Source organism: Podarcis muralis, chromosome 10 (genome assembly GCF_964188315.1).
Source record: "Podarcis muralis chromosome 10, rPodMur119.hap1.1, whole genome shotgun sequence".
Taxonomy (NCBI): Eukaryota; Metazoa; Chordata; class Lepidosauria; order Squamata; family Lacertidae; genus Podarcis; species Podarcis muralis.
The window spans coordinates 8,655,898-8,666,159 of NC_135664.1; the positions used below are offsets into that span (position 1 = coordinate 8,655,898).

Genomic DNA, 10,262 nt, shown 5'->3' on the forward strand with positions numbered 1-10,262 from the left:
GCTAGAAGCCTTACTTGCTTGAAGTTAGCTGTTAGAAGTCGTTTGGCTTAGAGTGAAATTCTCAGGGACTGCATACAGTGGTGCCCCGCAAGACGAATGCCTCGCAAAACGAAAAACTCGCTAGACGAAAGGGTTTTCCGTTTTTTGAGTCGTTCCGCAAGACGAATTTCCCTATGGGCTTGCTTCGCAAGACGAAACGTCTTGCGAGTTCTTGCAAGTTTGTTTCCTTTTTCTTAAAGCCGCTAAGCCGTTAATAGCCGCTAAGCTGCTAAACCGTTAATAGCCGTTAAGCCGCTAATAGCCACTAAGCTGCTAATAGCCATGCTTCGCAAGACGATAAAACCGCAAGACGAAGAGACTCACGGAACGGATTAATTTCGTCTTGCGAGGCACCAGTGTAACTTGAAACAGAACGGCCGCTATTGGGGGAAGCTAAGCAGCGCTGCTAACTCTGCGGCTTTTGTTCTCTTCTGTTTTTCAGCGTACAACTTCTCCCACAGGATAGATCACTTGTCTTTTGGGGAGCTCATCACGGGGGTTATCAATCCATTAGATGGCACTGAAAAGATTGCATCAGATCGTAAGTGTCACTCACCTCACAGAAAAGTATCTTTCATGTTGTTCGATTTTTAGCAATGTCTTCTTTCATTATTTATGTTCCCCGAATTCTTAGTAGAATGTGTTTGGGGTTTGGTATTTTTCTCAGTTGTATGGGCTTTAAACTGCCCTGAGTCGAAGCAATATCGAAAGGCAGTTTTAAAAAGTAAAATAAAACGTTCCGTTCAGCCTTACTTTACAGTTTTTATTTCCTATTGCACGCTTGATTTTCTTGCCTATCTTTCAGTCGTTAAAAATCCATCTTCACTTAAAATTTAACAGTACAATTTTGACACGAAAGCCCAACCCACCGTCAACCCCGGCTCAAAATAATCCTAATAGTTGTTGGTATTATGTATGAGGGTTTTTTTTTATCCCATTCAAAGAAGAGGCTCTGGGCAGCCATAAAATGCAAATATTATAAAGACTAAAGTGTATTTAAATTCTGGTTGAGCCTTTTACTGATTCAGAAGTATATTTTGTGTGTGTGTGTGTGAAAGAGATACAAAAAAACCACACATATAAATTTATTTCGCAAATAACCCAATACTTTTAATCACGATGGATTTAGGCCAGTGTTTCCTAACCTTTTTTTGGCCACGTCCCACCTAAAGGTAAAGGTAAAGGGACCCCTGACCATTAGGTTCAGTTGCGGACGACTCTGGGGTTGTGGCGCTCATCTCGCTTTACTGGCCGAGGGAGCCAGTGTACAGCTTCCGGGTCATGTGGCCAGCATGACTAAGCCGCTTCTGGCGAACCAGAGCAGCGCACGGAAACGCCATTTACCTTCCCTCCGGAGGGGTACCTATTTATCTACTTGCGCTTTGATGTTCTTTCAAACTGCTAGGTTGGCAGGAGCAGGGACCGTCGCGGGGATTCAAATCGCCGACCTTCTGATCGGCAAGCCCTAAGCTAAGCATCTCTAAAATCCTGATGCCCCCTCCCCGTGGCATATAATTCTTATTATTCAAAAAGTGAATGCCTATTCACGTGGAGGAAGCCTAAAAGGCTATTAACTTGGTCAAAACCAGCGTTTCTCAACCTGTTGGTCCCCAGATGTTGTTGGACTACAACTCCCATCATCCCCGAGCTGTGGCCTTGCTAGCTAGGGGTGATGGGAGTTGTAGTTCAACAACATCGGGGGACCCACAGGTTGAGAAAGGCTGGTCTAAACGTTCTCGAATTGCCCCCCTTAAAAATTAAATTGCTCCCCTTTGGGGCGTGTGCCCCACATTGGGAACCACGGGTTAAGGTGGACTCAGTAGGGCTTCCAGTAGGCCTCTGGTTTACCATTGTGAGAATAGGATACTGCGCAAGAAGAGCTCTCCTGGATCCAGCCAAAGGCCCCTGATTTCCCAGAATCCTGTTCTCACAGTGGCCAAGCATCTATCCAACTTGTGATTTCCAGAAGCTGGCACCCAGAGGCATCCAGGCTACATTGGCTTTCGGTCTGATCTAGCAGGGCTGCTTCCTTCCAACTCTATGATTCTTCAGATCTTCTGAGAATGCAGACCTGTGAGGGGCTGTGCCTGTATGTTGCAAACCACAGCATTGGGCTACGGTTCAAGCTGGTTGCCTTTATGAAAGCTTTTGCTTGTTTTTAAAACACTGCGACCCACCTCGAATCACGTTTGTGCCGAACGTTTCTTTCCCAAGTGGGGAGTCTTCTTTCAATAGGTACCTCTTTTTTGCCTTTTAGACAACCAGATGTTCCAGTACTTTATCACTGTTGTGCCAACGAAACTTCATACGTATAAAATCGCAGCAGAAACCCATCAGTTTTCTGTAACAGAAAGGGTAAGTCTGTGTGGGACAATAACTTGGGAAATGCTGGTGTAAGCTGTATATAAATCTTGTTTTTTAAAAAAATGTATCAATAAAATCTTTCTCTCGTTATATTGTGACCTGATTTTCTTTTTCCAAAAATTCATGAATTCAAGCTCTTCCTAAAGCTTTAAATGCTATTGAAAGGTGGTAGTCAACTGTATTTTACTCAGAGAAGACCCACTGAAATTAATGGAGCCAACTCAGTCATGTTTGTTAATTTCGGTGAGTTTTCTCTGAGCAAAACTGAGGCAAGAGACCATCTTGGCTGTTAGTCCTGGAAGACCTGCTCCTTGCCTTTTCCTCCTGGCCTGGGAGGGTGGGGCCCGGACTGACTCCAACTACAAAAGCTGAGGCTGCTTAACAGACGAACAGACTCTTGGGCTGGTGTATTATTTACTGATACTATTTTTTTTTTGTATCTTTATTCTGGATCTTAAGTTTGATGTAGAAATTGTTCAATTTGGTTGTGTGTTTTTTGCTGTTTTATTTATTAAAACAGCAAATGAATTATTATTGACAAATGCTACATTTGTTACGCCTACCGTATTTTTCGCTCTATAAGACACGCACCAGACCATAAGACGCACCTAGTTTTTGGAGGAGGAAAACAAGAAAAAAAATATTCTGAATCTCAGAAGCCAGAACAACAAGAGGGATCACTGCGCAGCCTGCATTCGCCCCATAAGACGCACACACATTTCCCCTTACATTTTAGGAGGGAAAAAGTGAGTCTTATAGAGCAAAAAATACGGTAAATTATGTAATTTTTGTGTGTGTTGTAAGCTGCCTTAAGCACAGTTTTAACTCTGGAAAGGAGCTGTGCAAATAAAACGAGCGATTGCTTGCTTGATTGGCGCCAACAACATGCAAGTTTTGCCACCCTCACTAAATAACATTTCATTTCAGTGCCACCTCACTGTTGCCAAGAAGATGCTCACAAGCTCTGTTTTCCTGTCTTGTACAAGCGAGATACTCCGTCTTTGCTTGCGCACGATCTAAAGTTCCTAAATTGTGTCCGGCTTTCCCCCCTGTTGCCAGGAAAGAGTGATAAACCACGCAGCAGGCAGTCATGGAGTGTCCGGGATTTTCATGAAATACGACATCAGTTCCCTTATGGTGACGGTGACAGAAGAACACATGCCCTTTTGGCAGTTTTTAGTGAGGCTTTGTGGCATCATTGGAGGAATCTTTTCAACGACAGGTACAAACTCAGATTATGTTGCAAGAATTTCATTAAGTATATCAAGGGCCCGCTTCCTCCTTTTGCTCTTTGAACTGTTTCCCTCCCTCCATGGAATAAACAAGAGTAGGTTCTCCCTCTCTTTCCCCCTTTTTGTTATTTGTTCCCAAACTCCTACCCTGCTGACGACCGTGTCACTGCTTTTAAATTCGTGGTATTGGAGTGTCTCCACCCCCATTGTTCTGCCCAGACACTGAGTTCCAGTGCCGAGGGCCTTCTGGCGGTTCCCTCACTGCGAGAAGCAAAGCTACAGGGAACAAGGCAGAGGGCCTTCTCGGTAGTGGCACCCGCCCTGTGGAACACCCTCCCACCAGATGTCAAAGAGAAAAACAACTACCAGACTTTTAGAAGACGTCTGAAGGCAGCCCTGTTTAGGGAAGCTTTTAATGTTTAATAGGCTACAGTGGTACCTCAGGTTACATACGCTTCAGGTTACACACTCCGCTAACCCAGAAATAGTGCTTCAGGTTAAGAACTTTGCTTCAGGATAAGAACAGAAATCGGGCTTCGGCGGCGCGGCAGCAACAAGGCAGGCCCCATTAGCTAAAATGGTGCTTCAGGTTAAGAACAATTTCAGGTTAAGAATGGACCTCCGGAACAAATTAAGTACTTAACCCGAGGTACCACTGTATTGTATTTTAATATTCTGTTGGAAGCCGCACAGAGTGGCTGGGAAAACCCAGCCAGATGGGCGGGGTACAAATAATAATGATGATGATGATCATCATCATCATCATCACATGGGAGAACACCCACACACTCCTTAACCACGGGAGAATTTCAGAACTCTCACATGCTGCATTTTCAGGTGTACATGTTTTAAATATGTACCTGAAATGCAGCTGCGGCCCTCCAGATATCATCGGATTCCCAACTCCATCAGCCTAAACCTAAATCAGCTTAGGTTTATCTAGTGGCCCAGGATGATGTAGTTTAGCAACATCTGAAGGGTCACAGGTCATAGAGTGTGAATGAGGAGAGAGTCTCTTCCTTTAAATTCCTGGGAGTTTACCTTAGTGAAGACCTCACTTGGAAAAACAATATCACTCAGGTGGTTAGGAAGGCCCAACAGAGGCTCCATTTTCTCAGGGTCTTGTGAAAGAACAACGTTAAACAGCAATTGATGACCTCCTTCTAAAGGTAAAGGTACCCCTGCCCGTACGGGCCAGTCTTGACAGACTCTAGGGTTGTGTGCCCATCTCACTCAAGAGGCCGGGGGCCAGCGCTGTCCTGAGACACTTCCGGGTCACGTGGCCAGCGTGACAAGCTGCATTTGGCAAGCCAGAGCCGCACACGGAAACACCATTTACCTTCCCGCTAGTAAGCGGTACCTATTTATCTACTTGCACCCGGGAGTGCTTTCGAACTGCTAGGTTGGCAGGCGCTGGGACCGAACAATGGGAGCGCACCCCGCCGCAGGGATTCGAACCGCCGACCTTTCGATCGGCAAGCCCTAGGCGCTGAGGCTTTTACCCACAGCGCCACCCGCGTCCCTCGACCTCCTTCTACCGGGCCACAATAGAAAGTGTCCTCTCATATTGTATCACAGTGTGGTACGTTGGCTTGACAGCCACGGACAGAAAGTCTTTACAGAGGGTGGTGAACACAGCACAAGATATCATGGGCTGGCCCCTGAGCCTGCTAGATGACATCGCAAGGGATCGTTGCCTTAGGAGAGCGAGAAAAATTCTCAGGGACGATTCACACCCCGGCCAGCAGCTCTTTAAGCTTCTGCCCTCGGGCAGGAGATATAGAAGTATAGTCAGTCGTACCAACAGGCTGAAAAACAGTTTCTATCCGTGGGCTGTTAGGCTGCTGAACGGAAAATAATATAGTGCAACTGACTTTCAGGGTTGGGGTGTTGTGTGACAAGCACACAGAGTGCAATGAGATTGAGGGTTTTTGTGTGGAGGAGGGAGGCTCGGTTGTTTCATTTGTACACAGGTTGTACATTGACAATAAAGGTAATATTGTTGTTGTTACGTTTGCCAAAGGCTACCTTAACACGAGGCGTGCCTGTCAGGATGGGTTTCCATTCCCTGTTGTGTGCGTAGCCGGTAGCTGAACGTACGAAATGGTTCTCATTTTATGACTGATCGCAAAGCTACGTGAATAATGAAAGAGCAGCATTTCCACACGTCCAAATTGTTCTCCCTTTTGCAGGAATTTTACACGGTATTGGGGGATTCATAGTGGAAATCATCTGCTGTCGTTTCAGACTGGGCTCTCATAAATCTACATCTGTAAGTGTATTCTGAGGAACGGCTCTCAGTGCTTAAATATGTGTTTTGCATGCCAAAGAATTAAAAAATAATAATAATAGATGGTGTCCTTGGGGCTGAGAATAATAGAACACATACTTGCCATTGCTGGCAGCCCAGTGGAATTAAAAGTCAATGGGGACGTGATCCAGACCATTGTAAACTACTTTAAACTCAGACAGGCTACAAAGTGCCTCAAGGAAGCCAGATTATGCAGCTGTTTGTGTATGCTTATTGAGTGTACTTCCGCTTCCAATATTTCATTTTATAAAGCCACTGAGAATGCTAGCCTAGACCAAGGAGTCAGAAAAACTGAGATTACTTTTAGAGGAGGATTTTAGAGCAGGTGATAATAGTAGCCCTGGGATGGAGATTAGGAATTCTGCAGAGCAATAACACTCCTCATTATTTAAAGTATTGTCCAGCCAGCTCTGTCAAAAGAGACTGATCACCAAAAATCTCCCATGAAGCTGTATTCTGTTCAGTTTTTCTCGTCATAGTCCCGCTTTTGTCAACAACAACAACAATTTATTATTTATATCCCGCCCATCTGGCTGGGTTTCCCCAGCCACTCTGGGCCGCTCCAAATCGAATATTAAAAACACAACGCAGCATTAAACATTAAAAACTTCCCTAAACAGGGAATTTTAATTGCCACTGTCCTCCAGATCTGGCAAAAGGAACCAATAGAGAGAATAATAACTCCTCTCTACCAGAAGGTTAAACTACAGAGCCTAGGACTTGCTGATCAGAAGGTCGGTGGTTCGAATCCCCGCGACGGGGTGAGCTCCTGTTGCTCAGTCCCTGCTCCTGCCAACCTAGCAGTTTGAAAGCACATCAAAGTGCAAGTAGATAAATAGGTACCACTCCGGCGGGAAAGTAAACGCGTTTCCGTGCACTGCTTTGGTTCGCCAGAAGCTGCTTGGTCATGCTGGCCACATGACCCGGAAGCTGTACGCCGGCTCCCTTGGCCAATAAAGCGAGATGAGCACTGCAACCCCAGAGTCGGCCACGACTGGACCTAATGGTCAGGGGTCCCTTTACCTTTTACCAGAAAGGAAGATCCAGGAATACACTTGCTCTTCTAGTTGTGAAACTCGCGCAATCTGGTTTTGACGTTTCCAGATCTGCTACCCAACACCCTTTCTTTGGAACAATCATTGGTACCAACTTGGGGGGGGGCACTCCCATATATATTTTTGTTGGTTCATGGGTGCCTTATGACCCATGGGCTCTAGGGAAGGCAGATTATCCCTATGCTGAACCCAATTAAATGAAAAATTGGGCAAAATGTTCTTTGGATCTGATCTAGGGTTTCAGAATCTCAGATGAGCTAGATTGCATCCGGAACACAATTCCAAGAGCTGGAGTGAGGACCTCCAGATTTACAAAGATCTGGTATTTGCAGCTGGAAAGGGAGTCTTTTGTCTGGTCCATAAAGATTTTCCAGCAAATATTTAATTATTGGCTAAAAACTTGAGGCACAGTTGAATTTTAGTCCACTGAGAGAACAATCCTGGCATCAAAATATGAAGCTTACTCCGGAAACTTGGCTATTCAGAGAACTTCTCAAAAAAATAATAATTTATTTTTCAGATTTTAAAAATTTACAAACAATTATCAAACAGCCAACATAGAAAGGGAATTCTGAAGAATCTCCTGAGCTTCCCTCCTCCCTTTTGTGGGTCCTTATATTAACCTTTTCCTCCTGCATCTTGTCCATTAATCCAAATCTATTAAAACTCCATTATACCCCAAATTCAACATAAAGCTTCAAGTGTTATTCCAATCCTACTAATAATTTTAATTGTTTACAGTGGTTTTTAAGGTAAATTATATATTTCCCCCATTCCTGATTAAAATTTTGGTCTTCCTCATTCTTCTGGTCATTTTTGCCAATTCGGCATAGTCCATCAACTTGATCTGCCATTCTTTCTCTGGTTGGGACTCTTTCCATCTCTGGGCCAATAACATCTGAGCAGCAGTGGCTGCGTATATAAATAGTCTTTTCTGATCTGTTAAATTTTGGCACCTAGAATTCCTAAAAGAAAAGCTTCAGAGAACTTTCCCCCCCCAAGAGATTTTTATTTTTTTTTAACAATACTTTTGTGAAATGTGTTGAAGTTTTATTACAACCGGGTGGTCTATAAATCTTGTGAAATAAATACAGAAAATCCCCTACACCTCAGTTCACTGCCTGCTCCAGAGTGAGGTCCTGATGCAACACTGAGTCCAAGCAGATGCTCACACCAGTGTTCCCAAACTGAGTTCCCCACTGCCTTTATGGGGTTTTTTTGTGGAAAAATATTAGGCGGATGCGAGGAAGCGGGCGGCAGTAAATGAAAAACAGATAGAACGAATAAAGTGACCTTTTTTTCTGCTTCGCTTTCTCCTTTGTAGGTCCCAGTCCAAGATGGCCACCTAAACAACCACGTACCTCTGGTGACAGAAGACGCTATGCAGTAGCACCTCCTCCAGAAACTCTCTCCCTTTCTTTCTGCCTGACGCAGAAGACATTTTTATAACTAAACATTGTGCAATATGTTAAGACCGTGCTAATGGGCAGCAGAAATAATCAAGCCTTTGAAAAGGAAAAAAAAAAGGAAAAAGCAACCAACCAACCATATCTGTGTGACTTGTCTGTCCTCTTAAGAATTCAGAAAGAGGCCATGGAATCTTCCGGAATGAGCAAGACTGTGGATGTGTCTGTAGTTGACAGCAGGACTCGACTCTTCCACATAAACAGCATTTGAGCCTTGAAATATCAACGTACAGCACTCTATAGATTCCAGGTTTTGCCTATTTCTGACCAAAAACTATGCGCAGACGTGTGAAATGTGTATTTTTCAATATACAGTGTAGCAGGATAATTAACAGAACTTGCTTCAGAATTGAAGTTTCATTATGGGTTGTTTTTTTAAAAAAGAAAACAGCAGCAGCAGCAGGTAACATAAGATGTATTTTAAGTGCTATAATTGGAATATGGAAATCAAACACATGAAAGGAAGCAAATTGAAACACACTACCGAGAGTGGGTGCAGTTTTTTAAATGGGGCGGCTCTCGCTTGAAACAAACGGTGTTGGGAAAACAACCCCCTGGCTTCTAGAGGGAGAACAGATAAGTCAGAAAGTCATGCTGCCTCTTCATAATTTCATAGGTTGTCTCGAAGAACGGGGGCTTCATTTTGCTGGGGCCCGTGGATGGGAAAATGCAACAGGAGCTGATGTGGGTTATTCGAATCTGGGAAATTTCTGGAGATTTGGGGCATGTTTAAAGCATTTCACATGCCTGCACGCTAGATGCAAGTTCTCCTGAATGTATGGACGTTTATAAGTGTTCAACGTAATTACAGAAAAGATCAGCATGGAGCCTACTCGGAAAAACAGATGCATTTAGGCATACTGAATGCTTGACAGTTGCAGTCCCAGTGAATTCAGTGGGGCTTATTCCCAGCATAAATGTTGCTAGGTTGTGGTCCCGTGACCTGAGATCGGTGCATATACCTGCACTGGACTTAAGAGATGCATATGACAGGTTCTCGTTCAGGGCCCTTGGACATATATAGCAAACTTCAGCTGGCTAATATCTATTTCCCAAAGACTTATTTGAAGAAATTGATGAAGAGAAAAGGTAAGGTAAGGTGAAACGCTCTCAAAAGCGTCCCTTGCATTGCAGAAATTAGGATATAAATTTAATGTGCAATGCTTGGTGCTACTTGAATATCAATGGGACCAAAGGGACCATATTAGATAGACAGGCCAAAGTGGAAAGACCAGTCAGAGTTTTGATGTAAAGATTGGGGTTTGGCTTTTGCTGCTGAACTCTCCAATGGGACTCTTGTTTCCCCTTAGTCCGTGATTGGTCAGAGAAGAATGGAGGCAGGATCCAGTGGAAAGCAAGGCAGATATTAATTTTTCTCTTGCAGCAGATTTCCCTCCCCTCCTTCCAAGGAGGGAGAGACCCTGAACAAAAGGGTGCTGGAACCTTTAAAAACTTTTGACCACCCCAAAATCATCATATATAAACCATAGGAGGTGGTCTGCAGCAGAAATCCTGTCTGCCAGGATACCTGATAATGGTCTCTGGTTGCATTACCCGGGCAGCTTGGCCATTCTTTTGTGATGGTTAAAACTTCAGTTCCTGAATCCAGGTCCCAGGCTCACCCTATTCATACACAAAGACAGGAATTGTAAGCGAAAAGACAATGGGAGGGCTTTCCCCATTTTCCTTCCTTGCTGCGGAGGAATATTTGAGGTCATTGGGTGAGTCAAAATGGCTTCAGGATTGCTCTCCTGTACTATTTCAGACACACGATTTATATATTTAGATATGTGTG

At 44.1% G+C, this 10,262-nt stretch overlaps 1 protein-coding gene across 2 annotated transcripts in view; it reads left to right on the forward strand.

The window, feature by feature from the left end:
* The window catches only part of ERGIC2 (ERGIC and golgi 2), a 31,921-nt gene extending 22,974 nt beyond the window's left edge, over window positions 1–8,947 (forward strand). For both annotated transcript variants that reach the window (XM_028746569.2, XM_028746568.2), the window contains 5 exons: window positions 482–580; window positions 2,297–2,394; window positions 3,463–3,625; window positions 5,828–5,907; window positions 8,326–8,947. In XM_028746569.2, the coding sequence (XP_028602402.1) occupies window positions 482–580; window positions 2,297–2,394; window positions 3,463–3,625; window positions 5,828–5,907; window positions 8,326–8,391 (506 nt within the window). In that variant the 3' untranslated portion in view covers window positions 8,392–8,947. The remainder of the gene's footprint in view (window positions 1–481; window positions 581–2,296; window positions 2,395–3,462; window positions 3,626–5,827; window positions 5,908–8,325) is intronic.
* Window positions 8,948–10,262: the final 1,315 nt, after the last annotated feature.